At 52.9% G+C, this 22,591-nt stretch overlaps 6 protein-coding genes across 6 annotated transcripts; 4 read left to right on the forward strand and 2 right to left on the reverse strand.

The window, feature by feature from the left end:
* Positions 1 to 421: 421 nt before the first annotated feature.
* BROUX77_002740 (uncharacterized protein) lies at positions 422 to 2,151 on the reverse strand (the record flags this gene model as incomplete). The annotated part of the gene is made up of 4 exons (XM_073747314.1): positions 422 to 703; positions 766 to 1,800; positions 1,864 to 1,938; positions 2,002 to 2,151. The coding sequence occupies 4 exons, from the start codon at positions 2,149 to 2,151 to the stop codon at positions 422 to 424; spliced, it is 1,542 nt and encodes a 513-aa protein (XP_073607822.1).
* Positions 2,152 to 3,677: 1,526 nt separating this feature from the next.
* BROUX77_002741 (uncharacterized protein) lies at positions 3,678 to 6,890 on the forward strand (the record flags this gene model as incomplete). The annotated part of the gene is made up of 1 exon (XM_073747315.1): positions 3,678 to 6,890. One exon carries the CDS (start codon positions 3,678 to 3,680, stop codon positions 6,888 to 6,890), a length of 3,213 nt encoding a protein of 1,070 aa, XP_073607823.1.
* Positions 6,891 to 7,890: 1,000 nt separating this feature from the next.
* BROUX77_002742 (uncharacterized protein) lies at positions 7,891 to 10,477 on the forward strand (the record flags this gene model as incomplete). Its single annotated transcript, XM_073747316.1, has 2 exons — positions 7,891 to 8,044; positions 8,106 to 10,477. The coding sequence occupies 2 exons, from the start codon at positions 7,891 to 7,893 to the stop codon at positions 10,475 to 10,477; spliced, it is 2,526 nt and encodes an 841-aa protein (XP_073607824.1).
* Positions 10,478 to 11,119: 642 nt separating this feature from the next.
* Positions 11,120 to 12,274, reverse strand: BROUX77_002743 (uncharacterized protein; the record flags this gene model as incomplete). Its single annotated transcript, XM_073747317.1, has 1 exon — positions 11,120 to 12,274. The coding sequence occupies one exon, from the start codon at positions 12,272 to 12,274 to the stop codon at positions 11,120 to 11,122; it is 1,155 nt and encodes a 384-aa protein (XP_073607825.1).
* Positions 12,275 to 12,943: 669 nt separating this feature from the next.
* On the forward strand, positions 12,944 to 17,832 carry BROUX77_002744 (uncharacterized protein; the record flags this gene model as incomplete). Its single annotated transcript, XM_073747318.1, has 3 exons — positions 12,944 to 13,005; positions 13,085 to 13,231; positions 13,320 to 17,832. The coding sequence occupies 3 exons, from the start codon at positions 12,944 to 12,946 to the stop codon at positions 17,830 to 17,832; spliced, it is 4,722 nt and encodes a 1,573-aa protein (XP_073607826.1).
* Positions 17,833 to 18,999: 1,167 nt separating this feature from the next.
* Positions 19,000 to 21,361, forward strand: BROUX77_002745 (uncharacterized protein; the record flags this gene model as incomplete). The annotated part of the gene is made up of 5 exons (XM_073747319.1): positions 19,000 to 19,039; positions 19,204 to 19,236; positions 19,342 to 19,488; positions 19,582 to 20,238; positions 20,301 to 21,361. 5 exons carry the CDS (start codon positions 19,000 to 19,002, stop codon positions 21,359 to 21,361), a joined length of 1,938 nt encoding a protein of 645 aa, XP_073607827.1.
* Positions 21,362 to 22,591: the final 1,230 nt, after the last annotated feature.

Raw genomic sequence — 22,591 nt, forward strand, 5'->3', positions numbered from 1 at the left:
AAGAAAAGAACTAACCAGTACGGCAGACACTCAATCGCAAAAGAAGGCCTTGCAGTACATTGGTTCCACGACACTCTGTGGCACGACCAAGTAGTAAAGCTGTTCATTCTGTCATGATATGATGCCTTTTTGTTCTGCCGATTCGCTGCATGAGTTGGTATTGCTGTTGATGTTGATCTTTTTTTCTTTCTTTTTTTTTTTCTTTTTTTTCTATCTGGGTCCTGGCCAGCACACGCTACAACGAGGACCCATATTGGCGTAGAATATCCGTTGGAGTTTGCTGGGCTAAACATTGAATTGGAACTTGGTTCTGCGATTCAAGAAAAAGCACCCTTGGCGGCCTATTCGTGAACCTGTCTTTGTGGTCAAGATATTGATTCTTGGAATCGACATGCGTGTCTGACTAAGGTGACGCAGCTTTCTAAGCGTTAGAGATCTGAGGACCACGGCCACGAGGAGCACCACCGCCACGGCCACGGCCAAAGCCGCCACGGGGAGTGTAGCCGCCACGGTCGTTGTAGCCACCACGGCCACGGCCCATACCACCACGGTTGTTGTAGTTGGAGCCGGTGTAGTTTCCGTAGGCGCCCGACTTGGGCTTGCGAGCCTCAATCGTGATGGTCTCGCCGTTGATAGTGTGGGGATTGGCACTGAAAGCGGCCTTGTAGCCGTCCATGTTGGCAAAGTCAACAAAGGCGCAGCTCTGTTGGGTTGTTAGTTTGGTTTTCACTACACTGTAGGCATATATATTGGGGAGGAGCTTACCTTGGAGCGGTTGATGTCACAGTAGACGACTTGGCCAAAGGCTGACAGAGTGTTCTTAAGATCAACCTCGTTGACCTTTTCGCTAACAGACTTGACGTACGCGTTGACAGTTTCCTTCTCGTGGGAGCCAGCCACCATCGACTGGGGACGGTTCTGGCGCTTGGAGTCGCTGCCGGCAGTTTGCCATTCACTACCGGTTGAGCCATCAGGGTTAGCGGCGGCCGTGGTCTGAGCGGCGCCGTGAGGCGCAATGGGAGCTTTGTTGGCAGCTGCCACAGCAGCAGCAGCAGCGGGTGCTTTAGCAGGAGCTGCGGCAGTTTTAGGAGTAGGAGCAGAAGCCTTGGCACTGGCAGAAGCAGCAGCAGCCGCAGCACGACCGGCCCAGGTCATAGGCACGACGGGCTGGATAGGGCGATGGACAGACTCAGAAGCCTTGGCCGCAACAGTCGCCTTTTCCTTGGGAGCAGGAGCAGCAGCTACAGGCTTAGCATCCTCGGTCTTAGTAGGTGTCTCGGGAGTCTCGGTCTCTTCCTTGGGAGCCTCAGTGGGCTGCGAGGTCGTTTCCTCGGCAACACTGGGCTCGGAAACAGCCTCAGGTTCCTGAGAAACCTCCTCAATAGGCTCCTCAACAGGCTCGGCAACAGTCTCGACAGGCTCGGCGACAGGCTCAGGAGCCGTTTCAGCCTCGACCTGGGGGGCTTCCTCAACTACTTCAGGCTCGACAGTCCGAGCAACTTCCTCCTCGATAGTGGCCTCAGGAACAGCCTCTACAGTCTCATCAGCAGTCTGTTCAACAATGGGTTCTTCCTCCTCATCGTCGGTGATGAAGCGCCAAATGTCGTTCAAAACAAAGTATCCGCTAGTTTGCTTTGCCAGAACGAAGGTTTGGACGAACTTGCGAGGCGGCTCTTGCTTGTTTGAGGTCTCGCCGATAACCTGGATGACGATGTTGTCGAAGGAGGAAAGAGAGTCCACGTTGCTTACGCGCACCTTGCAGTCTTGGAAGCCAAGCTCGCGGATACGCTGCTCAATGGACTATGGTGGAAATCAATGTTAGAGGTGCCGGACTACCTGCAAGCAGCAAGATGTGGAACTTACGCTACGGCCAACAGAGACGTTGGAGACCTGGGCCTCCTCGCCATATACGAATTGAGAGTTCTTGGTGTAGAAAAGCTGCAATCGGGTTAGAGACACGGCCAATGCTGGGCACACGATAGAGCTGGTAGTAGAACTTACGTGAAGCTTTTCAGGAGACTTGCTTAGAGTGGTGTAGTACTGCTCGACAAAGAACCAGCCAACCTCGTCCTTGGTGGGCTCCTGGGTCGTGTTGGCGTTGGAGGACTGGTGCTCAGGGTCCTGACTGCTGGGCATTCCGTTGGTTGACATCATTGCAACTGTATGGGGGGACTTTTTGGGATGGTAGTTATGAGGTGCGGCGGCAATTGATCGAGGGCTGATAGAGGGGTTGATGGCGGGACGTCAAGCAGGAGGCAAACGGAGGCTCAGATTCGGTCTATCTCGTCGGGTTATTCAACAGCATAGATGTCGGCTTGAGTGCTATTGATGGTCACAGCGAGTTTGAACACACACAGACAGTGCAATGGGTTGGCAGAGAGTAGTCGTGGAGGTCAAGCTGATGCGAAAATGAGAATGCAGGGAGCTGCAGCAACTGCGGGGGGTTCAAGGCTTTGAGATCGTCGTCAAGGGGGAGCAGAGGATACGATGCGATGAGAAATTGACTCGGCAGCAATCACAGAATAGCGGCACAGGGCAGAGAGAAAAAGATGATGGAGATGAGGTGATGGGGAAGAGCAGAAAAGCTTGAAGAGAGGGAGGCGATGTGGGAAAAAAGTACCAGGCAAAAAAGTAAGACAACAGAAGCACGAAAAGGCTGTGTGGGTTAGGGATGGAAAAAGAAAAAAAGGTACAAGGTACTTTGGGCATTGTTTGCACGGGTACGGGTACCTGGATGATTTGGGCAAGCTTGGATTTGATGGCCCAGTCGGCAAGCAGCGCACAAACTTTGGCAGCCTGTACGGCTTGGGCTCCGAACAGCCCGCGATTGGCCCGCGAAGCATTATGTTGTGTATTTGGGCAAGTTATACATGGACAGACGCAAGCCCTTATGGGCAGTGGGATTGTAGCAATCAATATCCCGAGACACACACGAGATGGAGCTGGAGTTTTGACATAACGCGTCAACGCTTGATGTGCCGGCCTCAAGCCATGGCAGTTCAAGCGGTGTCCCTCCAATGGCGAAGCAAATGAATGATTTGGTTTATAGCTAGCTGATAACTCGACAATCAGCCGCACTCTTCATCTCGCGGGTATCACTCCCCCTCCCTAGTTGTATTCTCACGGTCCAAACTGCCATAACCTTGGTGGTTGACGATGGTGACTGTATTTAGCCGGCGATAATCCGAACAAAGAGCTTGACAACATGATCCATCGTCTGGAGAGGGTCCCGTCAAAAAAAAAATCGCGGATCAACCCCGGCTAATGTACGAAAGGCCACTCGGGCCAAGCTCTGATATCATCACTCTCGCTGCCATTGTCAAGCTCCAACTTTTTCTCTTCCTTTTTCGTGTAAGCCCTCCGTCTTGCTGTTTCCCATGTCCTTAGTCGCTCTTTATTGAATCCATTGGGTCGACCAATCAGCCGTCTCTCTTGGTCAGAAAGAGTCTTCCTTACATTCATTGGCCTGCTCTGCTGCTGTTTTGCTGTTCTTCTCTCTGGCCCGGTGATGCACCTCTAATACTGTCTCCCCGGAAGCTTCCATCCACCACCCGCATTCTCGGCCTGTCTTCGCCGCCCGACAATCAGTCAAGGCGTCTTATTCGATCGCATTCTGTCGCCTGAACTGCCACGCCATTAATACTTGACAGGACAGCTACCTCCAGACGACCGGAATCATGTCGTCCTCCGGGCCGCGTACCACGCCCGCCAGCGAATACAAAGCCATAGCAAAGAAATGGACACGAGCACAAAAGATCAAGAACAGGCACGACGCTAAGAAAGGCAGAATCTCTAGTGCCCCTCAGGCCATTACCTCTGAATCCAAGGCACAGCGCGCAGCATCAGAACTCCAAAGGCGAGCTATAAAGGCCAAGAAGAAGTCAGCTTATGAGAAGCGTTGGTGGTGGGCCACAAGCTTTTGGGGGTGGATTCTACTGGTTCACAGTATCGGCATCTTTCTATTCACACGCGGCTTTTTGCTTACCCGCCTAATATTGGACCAGTCGTCAGAGTGCTCTATATCTCCAGTCACTTCACCTGTTCCAAAGGGTTCTGGTTTTGGATCTGTTGATGATGGGTGCTGGCACTCTAAGTCTTTTGATAAAGCTGTCATCATCTTGATCGATGCTCTTCGCTATGATTTTACAGTCCCGCCACCGGAATCGGTCCAGCCTGAGGTTTACCACAATGCGCTAACATACCTCCATGAGTCTGCTATCAAAACTCCCGAAAATGCTTTCCTTCGCCCCTTCATCGCCGACCCCCCCACTACCACCCTTCAGCGTATCAAGGGATTAACGACGGGAACTCTGCCAACTTTCATCGATGCCGGTAGCAACTTTGCCGGGACTGCCATTGAGGAGGACAACCTTATAGCTCAGCTTCGTAAGAACGGAAAGCGTATCGCTCATCTTGGAGATGACACTTGGCTATCGCTTTTCCCTGACCAGTTCGAGGCCAACATTAGTCATGCTTATGATAGCTTTAATGTTTGGGACTTGCATACTGTAGACAATGGTGTAATTGAGCACATTTTCCCCCTGTTGGAAGACGAGAAGAAGGGCGATTGGGATGTACTAATCGGCCATCTTCTTGGTGTGGATCACGCTGGTCACCGCTACGGACCAGAGCACGCCGCCATGGCATCAAAGCTTGGCCAAATGGACAAGTTTCTCAGAGAGGTTACCGAAAAGATTGATGAAAAAACTCTTTTAATCGTCATGGGAGATCATGGTATGGACTCCAAGGGTGACCACGGTGGTGAGAGTGATGACGAAGTTGAAGCAGCTCTCTGGATGTATTCCAAGCTTCCATTATTTGGTCGCACCAAACCCGAGTTTATCCAGCCACCAACTCATGCCAAGATCCATCCGGTCAATCAGATTGATTTGGTCCCTACGTTGGCTCTCCTTCTGGGAATTCCCATTCCCTACAACAGTTTAGGCGCTCCCATTGAAGAAGCATTTGTTGGGCTGAAGAGCAAGACTTGGGATAGCCTCGCAGCAGTATCGCGCATTGTTAGCGCCCAGATCCACCGTTACCAAAACTCATACTATGCGGCACGTGGCTTGGAGCAGTCTTCGGCTGATGGAAGCCCTATCAGCCTCTGGAATAAAGCCAACCAAGTCGACGCGAATGACTTCCAAAAGGTGTTTGAGTCGTTTGCCCTCTTCCAGAGCGAAACTCTCGCTGTTTGCAAAAGTCTATGGGCTCGCTTTGATATTCCCATGATGGTTACAGGAATCATTGTCATGGCTATAGGAGTTCTAGTGCTTGTCGCGTATGCATCCAAAGACGAAGACGAAGATTTTGCTATTTTTGAGAACCTGGATCTTGAGTTTGCTGAAACCGGTTTTGAGATGAGTGGCATCGGTGGTCAGGAAGAGGAGATTGCTTACAAAACGCTCCACAAACGACTGGTTACCCGTGCTATCATTGGAGGCGTTCCGGTTGGTGGCCTCGTCTTTGCTGCATCCATGGCTCTCGATTCTTTGCCATGGGCGTACGCCTTGGCTGCCGCCTGTATCGCAAGTTCGTTCGGCGTTCTCGTCGGTATACACCAATCTGAAAAGTCAGTCTTTAACATTCTGCCAACCAACTTCTGGGGCTGGCTCGGACTCACTTTTACCGCGGCACAGTCTCTTGGATTTGCCTCCAACTCATACACCATCTGGGAGGATTCTATCTCACTCTTCATGATCTCGACCTTTGGTATTTGCACAGCTGTTGCGTCGCTACAGATTCGCTCATGGAAGGACCGAACCGTCGCAGTCTATCACTCTGTCATGTTTGTACTCTTGGCTCGTGTGGCCTCTGTTTCCAAGCTCTGTCGCGAAGAGCAGATTCCATACTGCACATCGACCTACTACGGCTCGGCTTCCTCATCAACGTCGTCTGTTTGGCAGTTGACAATCCCTTTCATTGCAGTTCTGGTGCTTCCCATGATCATCAAATCCTTCCTGGTGCCGTCACGATCATATGAAGGGTTTGCTCCTGTCTGGGTCAACGTTTTCTTCCGCTGCTGTCTGGCCATGTCTGCGCTTTACTGGGTCATTGATGCTGCTGGTAACGGAAACTGGTTCGCTAACCTCCCCGAAGGGTCTCTCAAGTCTGCGAGCGTCTATATTGCTCAAATTGCACTTGCTTTGATATTTGTTTCTGGAACAACTGCGTTTACGTGGGCTCCCCCCAGCGTGGCCATTGTCCCTGCTCGCGAAAAGGACCAAGGCAACAAATTTATTATCCTGGGCTACGGAAATGCCAATGGCGCGCGCTATCTTCTGCTGCCCCTCAACGTCATCGGTGCCTGCATCATTCTTTCCAAGCCCGTGGGCATTGGTTCTTTGGCCATCATGCTTTGGCAGATTCTGTCGCTGATTGAGATTCTTGACCTGAACTTTTTGGCCAACGAAACAATTGGTCCCATCATGCTTGCAATCCTCGGCAACTTTCACTTCTTCACCACCGGACACCAGGCTACACTTAGCTCTATCCAGTGGGATGCGGCATTTATTCCGCTGATGAGAGTGCGCTACCCTTGGAGTCCGCTGTTCATTGTGCTGAATACCTTTGCCGGCCAGATTATTGCCGCTAGTGTTGTGCCCCTTGTTGTTCTCTGGAAGGTTGGCCCTAAGCGCCGCGGTGTTTTGGAGAGTGTCGGCTCAGCCCTGGCTTCATTCGTTGCATTCTATGCAGTGGAAGCACTGGCGACCATGATTTGGGCAGGTTATCTGAGGCGTCATCTCATGCTATACCGGATCTTCAGCCCCCGTTTCATGATGGCAGGCACTGTGTTACTCGTGGTGGACTTGGTGGCTATTCTTGTTGCGCTTGTTGGAACCCGCTGCAACACCATGTCGATCGGGGATGCTTTCGGCTGGGCTGATTAAATAGATGATTGTGTGGGGCGGGATTTCGTGTTGTGCTGTATTCGCCAACTATAGTCAAACATAGATTTTAGACGCTGTAACTAGTTAACTTTCCATTTGTTCCACCTCTCATTGTCCCCACAACTGGAGTTAGTCACATTTGGCGAACAAGCGCTTTGTAGACGTTTAAGCAGTTACCCGGGAGACACGACAGCTGTATAGGACAGGCGCCAGCCCAGCCACGGGCGCATAACAAGGAACAAGGGAAGGAGCAAAGTGTTTGCTTGTGCGATGCACTCCAGAAAAAAAACTTCGTCCCTGAATTAAAAAAAAAAAAAAGAAACTGGAAGCACGTGCCGATAAGAAGCTCATGTGGGTCTGTGATAGCGTCGCCTGGTCAACGGTAGTACAGCACCGTGCGATTTGATCACCCCGCCGACGTGGCACTGGACTCCTGGCTTCCGCCCGTTGCTTGTCTCTTTTTTTTTCTTTAAGTGGTGTCTCTACATTGAAAAGCCCTCTTTCGTATTTCTAGGGAGAGAGTTTTGAGACTTCTTTTTGCCAGTTCTGCTGGCGTTATTTGCCCGCCGACAGCGTCATTGTCGTGTACTTTTTTTTTTGCTCTGTTTACTTTTCATGTGGTCTGCATTTTCACACTGACTCGAGCTTGCGGTTGGCCTGTATCCAAATCTTGATTGCTTGACCGGCTTCCTTCGATATATCGCATTTCCTTGCTTTTGCAAGACTGTGCGCATCGTCTCCACGTACAACATCTTTCCCCGCGATCGCCTACATTCCAATCAGCCTCTTGGCAGTATTCCATTCCAGCTGCGCTTCTCCTCCCGCGAGTCGAATCTGTATAGAAGCATTCCTGAACAAGGCCTCACCGCCTTTGCATGCTGCGTCTCAGTCACAAGACACACTACGACTGCAACGGTCCGGATCTCGTGAAGCGCAAGATCACTGAACTTGCTTCAAGCCAAAGAACCCCTTTTACCTTTGCACAGGCGCCTTTGCCACTATGGCGTCCGCCGCGGACGATCTGTCCAGTCCCGGGACCGTCACCTATGAATCTGACACCATGTCGGTTGGGGATGGGACTTGGGACTTCAGCAAAAACTCATTCCTGCTTCCAAACCTTCAGGGCTTGAACTTCGACACTATGCGATACAATGGTACGTTTCTCTGGAACATGGCTCTCTGGCGCGAGACCGGCGCTTGCTAACTAGTTGACAGGCATGGCCAATCGCTTTTCCACGTGGTCCGAGTATCGACGCCTCGTAGTCGCCCACGCTGTCCTGGCAGCCATAGTCTTCCTATTTCTGGTTCCCTTTGCCATATACGGGACGCGCTTCTTCCGATCAGCCAGTCGCGGCAAAAAGTGGCACAACCAGTTGCTCATTTTCGGCTCCTTATTGCTCCTTGCGTCGTTTATGCTCGGTTTCTTCGCTGTTGGTCCCGAACGCAACCTGACAAACCCCCACCACGGCATTGGTGTCGCACTCTTCGTCATGTATGTCTGTTATGTTGTGGGCGACCGCCTGGTTGAGAACATCCGAAAGGAGCGCTCTGTTAGACGCTACATCCATATGTGGGGAGGCCGCTTCCTCACACTTCTGGGCATCATTCAGGTTCCGCTTGGTCTCACACTCTACGGTACCTCAAAAGTGTGGTTCATCATGTATTCCATCCACACTGCCTTCATGCTGGTCGCTTACTTCGTCCTAGATTTCCGGTCCTATGGGTCATCACACCGCGAATATGGCTTTGATGGCAGTGGTGGTTCGGGGAGCTACGATTCGAGGAAGAGCAAGCATAAGCATGAAAGAAAATGGCTTGCCCCTGTTGCTGCACTTGCTGGTGCCTTCATGGTTAAGAGCATGAGCAAGAACAAGGCCCAGGATCGCAGCCGCAGCCACAGTCGGAGCCGTAGCAGATCCCGGAGTCACGGGCGCACACGCTCAAGATCCTACAGCCCTAGCTACGGCGGTACATCTCACTATAACTCTGGCTCCCATATATACCACAACGAGAAGCCTGAAAAGGAAAAGAAGAGCGGCTTCTTTGGAAAGCTGATGGCTGCTGGTGCTGCAATTGGCGGTGCCAAGGCCGCCAGTAGTTGGGGCAAGAAGCGGGAGGATCGCCGCCACTACGACGAAGAATACTCTGTTGTCTCGACTGAATTCTCTCGTCATAATCCCCCCCCTCGCCGCCCACAAGATACGGAGAGCTACTTCACCGAGGATTATGAATCCCGTGTGGGTCCGTCTACTGTAACTGCATCTCGAAACACGGTGTACACCGATTCCCGAGTGACGGCTGGAGAAGACACGACCTACAGAGGCGCGTCCTCAGTCGCATCGCCTCCCCACCGCCATCGGTCACCTTCTCGCTCTGCTGCCCGCTCTCGGCTGGATTATGGCGATGATGACGATGGTTATGAGAGTCCCTCTCATCGTCTTGCAAAGAAGGTTTCCAAGGAAAACGTCTCCAAGGGCCTTTTTGGCGGTCTTGGTATGGGTTGGCTAGCAAACAAATGGCGTGGTGGCAGGAAGGAGGAGGAAGAGAGCCTGCATCGAGACGAGGAAGCCTTCCAATCCGGTGTCAGTGGCTCTCGCTTCACTGGCACTAGCTCTCAATCTCCCCGGAACAGTCCCAGAAGGCCATCATCACACCGCGCACCTACGCGCACAGCAACCACGGCAACCACGGTAACCACAGCAAGCTCCTACTTCTCGGAAGACGAGTCCTCATCTGGCATATACTCTTCGAGATATGGATCCGTCATACCCCCGGGATCAAGCGTGCCGCCTTCAGCTGCCCAGTCAAGTATGCCCGCGTCTGAAGTCAACTCGTACGCCGCCTCAAGCGTGCCTCCGAATGCCAGCCGCTCTGACCACAGACGCGCCCGCTCCATATCCCGGCCGCCACGGGGGCACTACGAGGAGTCAGACCTCAGTGAACGCCGCGACTCCATGACATCTCTTCCTTCCAACACACGACCTGTCCGTCGAACCTCCTCGAGCCGCAGAAGAGCCAATGATGCAGCTGCAGCAGCTGCAGCCGCCTCGGCCAGCGTTCTCGCGCGAGAGCAGGCCAAGCACATGTCCAAGACCGGCAGGTACTCGCAGCCACCACACCGGCGCTCCGACGACGAGGATGGCTCGTCCGTCCTAGAGACGACCCCGACACGCAGCGGCGCACGCGTCAAGGTCACGGTGGAAGGCGACAAGGACCGCGTCACCCTGCGCCGGCTCACAGACGAAGAGGCTGCTGCGGCGCGCAAGGGCCGCTACCGCCGCGACTCGTCGAGCAGCCTGTCGGGCAACGAAACGCCCACGGGCGGCCGCTACCGCAGAGACTCGGCCCGCGGCAGCCTTGGTAACGATCCCTACGGAAGTCATGGCAGACGACCGGATTCTAGTAGGAATAACCCGCCATACCCGGCAAGCCCCAACTCCATGGGCGGCGCCAGGGAGCCTGTGCCCATGGAGAGCCAGGAGAGTGTCATGAGCCCGTCGGCAACGGATTCCATGGCGGAGACTAACAGACAGCGTAGACGGATGGAGAGAAGGTTGACTGTCACATCGCAAGATCAAGTTGATTAGTTCGGGGAAGAAGACTAAATGCCTTACGTTTGGTTTGATGTTCTCATGCTCTTCATTCTGTCGCATTGTGTAATGTCTCTTTTTGTATTCTGCGCAGGTTCGCAGCTGTGATCCATGCCAGGTGGTCTTCTGGTTGTTTTGTTTTTTGTTGGTGTTGCTGTTTTGCTGTTTCCCTCTAGTTAACCCTATTGTTACGATTTGTTTTTCTAGTTTTCTTCAACTACGATGATCTTGCCCTTTCTCTTTCCGACAACACAGGACAAAATATTGATCGACATTCATGTCCTGACATATAATCAATGTGTTTCTTTTTTAGCTTTCATCCTGTTCTCCCCCTCTCCTCCAAATGTTGAGAGAAATCTCAATTCACCTTCTTGTACTCTTCTATTTGACTAAGACTCATGAGCACGTATGCCGCCTTTTAGATAGTAACCAATACCACTTGCGTGATATGCGCATGTGATCGAACGTACATTGCATTCATCTGTATTGCACATCAGCCGTTAGCACTTGTCCCCCGAGCCTGTTGTATGGGAAAATGATGTCTTTTTTTTTCTCTTCTCGCCAAGGGTGGTGTTGGTTGACTGCAGAAATCATGCATCAATGAAAAGACACGTTGCGCATTATAGGTTCTTGGTGGAATCATCGTCGTGAGGACCAGAAACTGCGGTCCCGACCGCTTTCACGGCTGTTTTTGCTGCTTCTGTCTCTGCGCACATCTTGACCGTGACCCCGATCCCTCTCTCGCTCGCGATCCCGGCTGTGATCACTGTCGCGGCGTCTCTCGTTGTCGCGGAACCGGCGTTCCCGATCCGCATCTCGTTCTCGGTCCTTGCCATGCTCGCGGCTGTGGTGGTGGTGTCCAGAGTATCCGCGGTCGCGCTCCTTTTCACGTTGGCGTTCTTCCTTGTAGCTGCTTCGGCCCTTGTTTTTGTCGTCTCGTGATGCGGCGCGTTCGTTGTATTCCGAGAGTCGCGGGCGGCGCTTGTTGCCGTTGTTCCATGCACCAAGGTTTTCTTCCTCCTTGAGTTCCTTGGCACCTAGTCCTAGGAGGTTGGGGCGCTGGGTGACGGCCTTGGGCTTTGGACGTGTGTCTTCGCCATTCCAGCCCATCCCGCGAAGAAGGGCGGCTCCAAATTCTTCTACTGGCATGTCATCATAATCCTTGAGGTCGGGGACGTCGGCTGCACTGTCAATATCGCGTTTGAGGGCTTCGCTTTCGGAGATCTTGATGACTCGTTTGATTTCTTCCTTTTCTGTCTTCCCTAGAAGCCGATCCAAAGCTTGGTCGTCTATTGATTTTGGCGTTTCGTCGACAGCCTTCTTGGTTGGGCTAGCCGGCGTAGGAGGCTGTTTAGGTGTAGACTCTTCTGGGTCTCTTTTCTCAAGCAGGTTTAGGCCCCATGATATTTTTTTGTCGCCGTCGGGTACATCTGTCTCTTTGTTACTGTCGGTCTCGAGAGGCTTGCCGCCTCGTCGCGCCATGATTTCGGCCCTCCAGTCACGTGTGGGTTGTGGAGTAATTGTAAGCGGCGCTGAGCGTTTCTTTGAAGAGTTGGTATCCCGTTTGGTTTCTGCGCCGTTGCTGTCTAAGCCCGTGATAGTTTCGTGTCGACCGTCATGTTCGCCATCGGAAGCTTCAGAATCTGAGCCTCCTCCCAGGCCGTGGGTTCGGGGCCGCTTGCCTAGAACAGGGGCAGGATTTTTGCGAGAGGCATTTCCAGAGAAACCCTGGGAAGACTTGCTACTCAGCTTGATGGCGATTCGAGGCGCTTTTGAAAGGTCGGAGTCTGACATTGTGAGATGGGCGTGAAACTGATTGATTGCGAAGTTGTAAAGGCAACATGAAATGTGTAGAGCGTAGCATCCTAAATGATGCTGAACTAGTAGCCGCCACATAGCGTGGCGTCTGTGCTTCAGCCACACTTGGCGCCCAAACTTCAGGCACGACGCTTTTAACCCTTGCTCCCTGCCGACTGGGGTGGAGCGTTATTGCTCATTTGGATGGAAAAATCTGCTGGAAGTGGAGTAGTGCTTGGGCGATAAGAGGTTCTTATCGACATGCCCCACGGCCCCCTTTAACCAGTAATGCTATGTGCTCGGTTCCTCTCGCTTTTTCCCTTCTTTTTTTTCCCCTGTGATCAACTTTGCTGGTCTAAATCCCAACCAGCAGCCATTTCTTTTTGCCCAGTCTCCCGCTGAAGGGCTCCACTAACAAGTTGCTTTTGGCCGCTGGTGAACTGCCAAAATCCACCACTATCACCACCTGCGAACACGCCCCAAATACAACCATCCAGGCCGACCATTATTGGACTTTCGGTGAATTGACGTCGCGTTTTCCATCAAAACAACACCCTTAGCGCCCGATTTCATCTAACCATCCAGCGCTTTTCGACTGGTAAAATCGCCTGGAATCAAACTGTGCATCCGTTTTTTTGCGAAACGGATGTCGCGGTGCTGAGTGCTATGAGTTTGGTTGGGCCTGCCGACGGATCGAGGCTGATGCGATCGGGAACCCATGAGCAAAGGTAGAGTTCCAGTGCATTGGAAAAGGCGATTTTTTCCGACCACAGCGATGCATCATACTAAATATTTCATGTCCAATAGTTCAATTATTCCGCCGCGAAAGCGAAAGTATCGTGAATTATGGGCTGTCGCACACGGCTGCGAGTTCAACGTCAACGATGCTGGACCTAAAGGCGACGCGCTTCCCCACAACGGGTCGCGCCCCATCCAAGCAGATGATCTATTGACGTAGGTGTATTCATGCAAGCTTCAGTATTTTGCGTTGGTGCTGATGTTGCTGTTCTGGCTTTGCTAACGTTGGAACTTGCTATGTTAGGTTGAACAAGTCTTCCCACATATTTACCGTCCAAACACCACCTAACCTCCATATCGATATGATAAAGCCATCCTTATCACTGAGCGACGTATTCAAGTTCGAGGGCGTACCTGCTCCCCAGGCGACACCAAAAACAACGGCGCATCCCACATCTGTTAACGGGAAATCCAGCGCGGCGCAAAACTCGCACGCTACGAACTCTCGCTCTCCGTTCATCGCCGTGAAATCACAAACACCTGCAGCATTAGCTTCTACCGAACGAACTTCTCCCGCTGCTGTATTGAAACCTCCCGCAATCGCAGCTCCTAGCTCAAACCCGAGCTCAACTCCATCTCCAGCGCCACAGCCTTCTCAACAGCCATCTACCACAAATCCTACCACAAATCCTACCACAAATCCCACGTCACAAACAACTTCCGATCTTACGACGACCACAAATACGAACGGTATCACATCGCAAACTGAGACGAGTTCAGCTCCAACAAGTTCTCAGGTTTCCAAAACCCCGACGGCGACTACTAGTGCGATTACGGCTTCACCCCCGACGACTGCTACTAGCAACGGAAAAGCGCCCACCGCAACGAATAGTAATGATATCACTGGCATGAACACCGAAGCTTCTTCTCCAGAATCAGTGGCAGCTACTGCGACAACCCCAGCCGTCCATGAAGTATCTGCGGATACTAGCCCAGGAAACGACATCGCCTCTGTGGAGCGCCAAGAAGTGGATGACAGCGAGACAGGCGAACCATCAACAAAACGGTCAAGACTTAGCGACAAGCAAGATGCTGATTCCACATCTGAAGCCATTCGAGCCCAACTTCTTGAAGAATCGGCGGCTTTGACCAGAAAACAGTCTGCTCCGTCTACCTCCAGCGAGCTTCCCAAGGTTACCGGCGCATCACACCAGGCATTGCCTCCTTCGCCTGTATCTGATGACAAAGAGATACCTGACAGCCAAGACTCAAGCATCACAAATACTAAAAACAATCCTCAAACCAAGCCTGTGGTCCACGACGCTCCACAAATCAAGCAGCCTTCACCAACACCGGAAATCTCACACAGCCCTAAAAGTACACCGGACCAAGAATCTGCAACCCAGGCAACCTCACAGCCGACTCATCGGAAGCCTCCATCTAGGCGACAAAAAACCTTGTCCGAAATTATTGGACAGAAGTCACAATTAACTAGATCCCGCGCATTAAGGTTACCAAGACGAGTCAACGAAAAGTCTGAGAGGAAGCCATCTAGGCGCATGGCGGTATTTGGAAAGCAGCCTAAAAGATGTGAAGATGCGAATCCGATACAACCTCAACGAGGCTATGTACCTAGCGATAACTATTTCACGCCTTTATTTTTTCAAACCTTTATCCAGTCCTCAAAATGGATGCGACCATTAGATGAGCTGTTACACCAGGCGCATAAAACCATCACTACGACAGATTTAAATATTTCCCTTCAAGATACACAGGCGTGTCGCATTCTGCGTAGGGTGTACCATCTTCAACAAGGAGATAAGTGGTCTTTGCGACAACCAAAGCGAGCTCCGGAGCCATTTCGTCAACCATCACACCGGGACACCCTGCTCCAGGAAATGATATGGATGCGCACCGACTTTCGACAAGAGAGGAAGTGGAAACGGACAGCGGCCCGTAGTTTTGCGCTAGACTGCGCTCAGTGGGTGGCATCATCAAGGGAAGAACGCCTTGCCATGCAAGTTCGTGCTGTTATTCCCCCCAAAGCCACTGATGCCATGGACATAGACGGCGAAGATGCGCCGCCTGTTCCGGATCTTGTCGCTTCTAGCTCAGTGACAACACCGGCAGATCCCGGGGAGTTCCGTGAGCTGCTCGACCTGAATCCACCCTATGAGCTGTTCGATCTGGGCATGGACGACTTTATATTTGAGGTTCAAGATAGCCCTGTCACAGAATCTATGCTTCTCGAGCTACCCATGTTTGGTGCGCCTCTAAAAACACCAAGTTTCGATACCACGTGTCCAGATTTCGACCCTGACGCTCACTGGAGACGTCCTGCAATCCCACTGAGCAAGTATGCTGAACATGGGATGGAACTAAAGATGACGAAACCTCCCGCGAAGACTAGCCGATTCAGATACGCTTTGGAGGATGACGAGGATGAAGATACGCCTCATGTGAAAGCCTTACCCCTACCATCACAGTCCACCGAAGTTGCTCTCTTTTCACCAGAACATCGGCAAACCCGCGATCGACTTCATCTTGGCCACCAGTTCAGACCTCCGACGGAATTCCCGATGCCATCACAATCATTTTTCGAAAACCGACATTCGTCCATGTGGACACAGAGTGAGGACGAAGAATTGTGTGAGCTGGTGCAAAGATATTCATACAACTGGTCTCTTATTTCCAGCCTTGTCAGCGGGAAGTCTCAACTGGTATCTGCCGCGGAAAGAAGGACGCCTTGGGAGTGTTTTGAGCGCTGGATAATGCTTGATGGTCTTCCACCGGATATGCAGAAGACACAGTACTTTAAGGCGTACAACAATCGTATCGAAAACGCCCAGCGCATTCTCTTACAGTCATACCAGCTGGCGCAACAACAAGCAGCAGCTAATCCTAATGGAGCTACAACCCCCCCAAAACGAAGACAATCGACTCCTGTGAAGGTGGAGCGTCGGCGCAACCAAAAACACATGAGCATAATTGACTCCATGCGGAAGCTAGCCAAGAAGCGTGAAACTGCCATACAGAAGCAACAGCAAGCTGCTAATGCTTCCACTGCTCGCAAGCCAGGGGACATTGCACAACCAAGACCAACCAAGACACCTCGCGATTACAGCCTTATGCGATACGAGCGCGATCAAGCATTAACTGGTAAAATGATGACACAGCTTGCGGCGCAACGTGAGCAGCGGAGACAAATCATGGCGCGTCAAAACCACATGCTGGCGACTGCTAATGGAGGACAGATTCAGCATGCTAATGTTGCTGCTGCTGCCCACCTCAATGCAGCCATGAGTGCCCAACTCGCAGCGGGCAGCAATGGGCGTATCAGTGTGCCAAACTCTGCCATGATTGCCGCGGCCGCTGCAGCTGCGGGTGGTCAAGCCCGGCCGCGCATTCCGATTGCTCCTGGAGTAAATGGCTTACAGAATATACCTACTCACCTTATGCCTAATGCGCCAGTGAATGGGGTTGGGCAGGTACCTTTGAGTGCCAGCATGGTCGCCGCGGCCCAGCAACGGTTACAACAGCAGCAACAGCCTGCAACTCAAGCTGACGTGCTTATGGAGGTACGCAGGATTACTGAGCAACAGCGAGCCTTGCAACAGCAGCAACAACCGGTTCCTCAACAGTCAACTCCCAACCAGAGCCAGAGTCCACATTCGAGTCCACAGCTTCCCCAAGGCGCAACGATGGCGGCAAACTCACCTCCTGTCCGGCCTGTGGTGCCGCTGACGCAACAAGCTATACTTGCAAATGCACAGGCAGTTATGAGCTCGATGAATACTACGAATGGCACCAATCTTGCTGCGCCTAACCGTAACCCACATGTTGTTGCCGCTCTAGCAGCGAACGCGACCCCTCGGCCCACAGGTCAATTGACGATTCCGCCATCGCTACTCCCCACGTACAACATGCTGGAGGGCTCGATTCGGCAGAAGCATCCGACACTTGCGCCCGACCAGGTCCGCCAGCTTGCTACCACGGAGCTTACTAGAATGATGATTGCGCGACAGCAGAACATTTCCCAAACGGCAATGACGGCGGCCTCGAGCGGCATCCAGGCTTCCAACATGCCCAACTCGATGGTATCAACATCCAGCCCGCAGCAGTATGCTGCGATTCTTAGACAACAACAGGCAGCGGCTCAAGCTAAGATTGCTCAAGCGCAGGCTAATGTTCAAGCCCAGCATCAGCATGCTCAACATCAGGCGCAAGCGCAGGCACATGCTCAGGCTCAGGCTCAGGCTCAGGCTCAGGCTCAGGCTCAGGCTCAGGCTCAGGCTCAGGCTCAGGCTCAGGCTCAGGCTCAGGCTCAGGCTCAGGCTCAGGCTCAGGCTCAGGCTCAGGCTCAGGCCCACGCCCAGATGCAAGCCAAAGCACAGGCACAGGCACAGGTTCTTGCGCAAGCACAAGCACAGGCTGTTGCCGCTGCTCAGGCTCAGCATGCTCAAGCTCAGGCGGCTGCCCAGGCGGCTGCCCAGGCACAAGCGCAAGCGCAGGCCCAAAGCCAGCAGCCTCAGGTGCAGTCACAGGCACAAGCAGTTGCGCAAGCTCAAGCGCAAGCTCAAGCTCAGGCTCAAGCACAAGCTGCTGCCCAAGTACAAGCGCAGCATAAAGCACAGCTGCAAGCTCTCGCACAGCAGCACGCGCAGGGCCAAGCCTCGGGTCACACGCCAAAGCAAACAACCAGCCAGGTCTCTACGCCGACTCTGCAGCCGCAGATACCGGTTCTGCCGACGGCGTCTCAGGCGGAGCAACGCGCGGCGAGTGTTGCTAGTGGGAGCGCGACGCCAACTAGCAAGTGATGACGTTGTTGGCCGTGTGTGTATGTATGCCCATATGTCTCTGGTTCGCGGGGGGTTTCTCAGTCTTTTGTTTCACATTCGGGGGAGCTGGGTTCGGGGTGATGTAAACGAACATGTCTTGGCTGCATGCATGCGACTCTTCTTTCTTTTCCTCCCTTGTCCTCCACGAGCGCCAGATCGTGCGGTGGGGGGGCAGCCGTAGGGATGGATCATCCTCCACCACACACCTACATCTCTCTGATTTATCGATTCTCCTCTTTCGCCGCCCAAAACCCGCCCGACGGGCGGCGCATTTTTATCGTCTATTACTGTCTCCCCTCTGCCTCGCTACATACTTTGACGCTGCTTTGGTGGTAGAAGCCTTTGGTTGTTTTTTTTTGCTCTTTTTTGGGTGGTCTTGTTTTCCTTGGGGACTTTTCTTATCTTATGGTTGGGCTGTCTATCTCGTGTTGTATTTCTCGGTGTCTCTGTGCCAATGTAGAGTACTTTGTTTCCATTATCCTTTTCGTCTCTTCTTCCACAAGGACCCCTATACAGAACTGCTTGGTAGTAGGTTAGAAAGCCGCGGGGAGGTGTTTTTTTTTAACGAATAGCTATCAAATTTAAATAATCGACTTTGCAGGTGAAAGCAAGCATGTTATGCGATTGGCAGCTTGTGTATGTGTGTTTACATTTCGCGGGGGGCCTGTAGTGGCTGCCCCGCCTTTTATAGAGCACTGGCCCCTGTCGCAGCTTATTTAGCAGGCAGGCCGCAGTGCAGTGGGTGGAGCCGCATCATGGCTACAGTGACAGCCAGGCTAGTGCTCTTTAGAGCTCTGCCGCTGACTTGTTCTTTTGTTGTGTCTTTGTCTTTTTTTTTTTCTTTTTCTCTTCTTTCAACTCCGCATCGCTTGCTTTGTCCAGCCTTCCTTTTTGTTGTCTGTTTTTTCTCATCGTTGTCCTTTGTCGGCCTTTTTTTTTCTTCTTCTTTCTCTCTGTCCACCTCTCCGACGCCTTGCCGCTCGCTACTCTTTTTTTCTTCTTCTCATCTGTAGCCTTGTTCTCTGTCGATCTCCATCCCTCTTTTTTTTTTCTCCAAGTCACGATAACCCCGATCGACGACCTTTTCAACGAAAAAGAAGGCCTGTCCGCGAACGAACGAGACACAAGCCAAAATCGACAGCCACAATGGCGCACCACTTGGCCGCGGGTGCTTTGCACATTATCTGTATGTGGCATCCAGGCCAGAATGCCGATTGATTCCCCTGCCGAAAAAGGCGCAGTTGTGATGGACGCTGTTGGTCCCAGACAAAGAGATCATACGCTCGCATGACATCATCGTGCCAGCCGAACCCCAGAGCTAACCATTTTTTCCCTGTTCTGTTATTTTAGCGCGGGCCATTGACGACGACGTCGATCCTGGAGGTACGCGATCCATCAATGCCGATTCCGACTCCCCGTGCGCAAGAGTCGCAGCTCTCTTCTTCTCTGCTCTCCTTTGCTGACCTCTCCCCCCGCACCGCCGTGTAGACGGCAACTCGACCCAGAGCGAGGCGATTTCCTCATGGGCCATCTTCATTTCCATCATGCTGCTGATTGCGGCCTTCCTGACCAGCTACCTGCTGCAGGAAAAGAAGATTGAAGCGATCCACGAGACTGTCATTTCCATCTTTGCCGGTATGCGCTGCCCGTGGCCCGTCCCTTGTCCAACTCCCTTGTCCAATGGCTCTATAACTACTTACTGACTGACCCGTTCCCCGGTCTGTATAGGCATGGTTGTTGGTCTTATCCTCCTCATCACACCTGGCGATTCGATCCGGAACATCATCAAGTTCAGTCCGCAGATCTTCTTCAATCTGCTGCTCCCGCCCATCATCCTGTCGTCGGGCTACGAGCTGCACCAAGCAAACTTCTTTCGCAACATTGGCGTCATCCTGACCTTTGCCTTTGCCGGCACCTTCTTGTCCGCCGTCGTCATTGGCGTCATTCTCTGGCTGTTTGCCATGCTCCCCGGCCCGCTCAAGATGAGCTTCGTCGACGCTATTTCCGTCGGCGCAACACTCTCCGCGACCGATCCCGTGACCATCCTGGCCATCTTCAACTCGTACAAAGTCGACCCCACGCTGTACACGTACATCTTTGGCGAGTCGATCCTCAACGATGCCATTGCCATTGTCATTTTCGAGACGGCGCAAAAGTACAAAAAGGGAGAGGCGGGCAACCTCGGGCTCGTTAGCTTCTTTGAGGGTATCGGTGTTTTCCTCTTTGTCTTTTTCGGCAGTATGCTGATTGGCGTGCTTGTGGGTGTTGGGACGGCCCTGCTGCTCAAGTTTACCTACATCCGCCGCTTCCAGAAGATTGAGAGCTCGCTGGTGGTCTTGATTGCGTATGCTAGCTACTTTTTCTCCAACGGCGTTCACATGTCTGGTATGTCGGAATACGAATCTTCCGCTTTTCCCCCCTCTTTGCTAACACGTCTCCGTCTCTAGGCATTGTGTCGCTACTGTTCTGCGGCATCACTCTCAAGCACTACGCCTACTTCAACATGTCTCGTCGCACGCAGTTGACCACCAAGTACCTGTTCCAAGTTCTGGCGCAACTGTCTGAAAATTTCATCTTTATCTACCTCGGACTCTCTCTCTTCACTGACAACACGCTGGTGTTCCAGCCGCCTCTGATAATCGTCAGCGTCATGGCTGTCTGCGCGGCTCGCTACGTGGCCGTATTCCCCCTGTCCAGCCTGATCAACAAGGTAATTCGTTATCGTGCCGCAAAGCGCGGCGCTGTTCCCGAAGAGATTTCCTACAGCTACCAGGCCATGCTGTTTTGGGCCGGCTTGCGCGGCGCTGTCGGTGTTGCCTTGGCGGCGCTGATGGACGGCGATAACGCGCCTGCTCTGCGCGCAACGGTATTGGTTGTGGTGGTGCTCACCGTCATCATTTTTGGCGGCACGACTGCTCGCATGCTGGAAATCCTCGGCATCCAGACTGGTGTCGTGGATGAGATTGACAGCGACGACGAGTTTGACATTGAGACCTTCAACAGCGGGCTCTACAAGCGCTCCGATACAGGCGTCGGATACAACCCCTACCGCAACGCCTCGCTTAACGCGTCAGGCCGCCGGGCCAGCTCGACCGCCGGGCCTAGCCGCCTAGCCTCGTCGACCTCGCTGTCGCGCATGCGCTCGGACAACGAGCATGGCGAGCTGCTCGGCCACGGCACCAGCACCCTAACCGACTCGGAAATCGGCAGCGACATTGACACGTCGGACCTGCCGCCGCCGGCGCGCCACAACCCCACGCGGCGCCGGAGCAATCCGCTGCTGCGCTCCAACACAGCGCCGCTCGAGTCGCACGCGGCGCGGGCGGCGCCCGAGGGCCAGACGACGGGGGTTATCCCGTCGTTCCGCCAGCTGCTCACGACAGAAGACCCGGCGGGCTTGTTTAGGCAGCTGGATGAGGGCTTTATCAAGCCGCATCTGCTGTTGGACTCGGGGAGTCATAGAGGAGGCGCCAGCGGCGGCGGGCCTGGAGGAGGATCAGCGGTATGATCATGCGCTAGCGTTTTCTGAGTTTCTCTTTTTTTGGGGGGGTTTTGGTACCCTTGGTTTCTTCTTGTTTCGGCTTTCCTTGTTTTTTTCGTTTTGTTTTACGTCATTTTTTCTTCTCCTTCTTGGTTGGGCTACATTGTATACAAGTATAGGCGGGAAATGGAATAGAGAGTTTCACAACACGGCAGATGCGGATAACAACCACAACCAAGGCGGCCACAATGGTGTGGGGTCTATGTATGTGAATGGGTATATGGGTATGGGCAGCCGTGCAGTATGACTTGGCGTGGACGGGTGTGAGAGCCGTGAGGTGCAGTGCAGTACCGGTCCGTAGTCGCTTGTCGTCGGAAGCCATCTAGTATCTTGCAGAGAACAGAGAGAAGACTGACTGCGGTGTGAGCAATCGAGGGACACAGGCGGCCCTAGACATGGAGTTGAGGGGCCAGCCAGGCTATGAGTGACTGACTACACCTAGAGTAGAAGTAGAAGCAGTATCTGTGCATGCATGGGCGTCTCTATATTCCCATGCACTCCTGCACATGCACGCTTCTTTTGCTCTGCAGCTCTCGTGGCAGCGTCTCGTCGACCCGGTCGCATGCAGAGTTGCACTGATAACGCGGGCGTGCATTGGTGACGGATCCTGTTGGGCCAGACAGGGTGGGATTGGAGCTATGAGTCGTGATGGGAGGCGCCAGAGTGGGGGAGGTGGTGGTTTTGGGCGAGAGGAGAGCCTGGGTTGTGCAGACAGACAATGACTAACAGTGGTCGTAACTAGTTACATGTGGTCTTGTCGTCAAGTTCGAGTCAAGTCTGAAGCCTGAAGTCTGGATTTTGAATTGTAAAGTCCCCCAAAGGTTGGGCTACAATCTCGGGTTTCCCATCTCTGCAAGTGGGAAGTGGGGGCCTAGCCAAACTAGGCTCTTGCCTGGTCCGGCTTTCCTTGCGACTCGAGCTGTTCCATAGTTAGTAACCACAACTGCCATCTCCAAGCACAGGTAGTTGCATTCCTTGATCCAAAACAGCTTATTACCCTTTTAACCAGCAAATATGTCATCTGAGACGAGAATTTTTCCTTCTTTCTTCCTGGCCAAACCCAGCTCCCCATCAGCCCTGTCTCCCTCAGCCTGTCATCCCGTCCATCGCTTCTCTGCGGCTGCGCAAATCCATCCCAGATTGAATCGCTCCAGCCAGCTCGGAAACTAAAGAAAGCACAGCACACCAAAGGTCTGT

The sequence above is a fragment of the Berkeleyomyces rouxiae genome (assembly GCF_048999995.1).
Source record: "Berkeleyomyces rouxiae strain 22BRR77 chromosome Unknown BrBRR77_ptg000002l, whole genome shotgun sequence".
NCBI lineage: Eukaryota > Fungi > Ascomycota > Sordariomycetes > Microascales > Ceratocystidaceae > Berkeleyomyces > Berkeleyomyces rouxiae.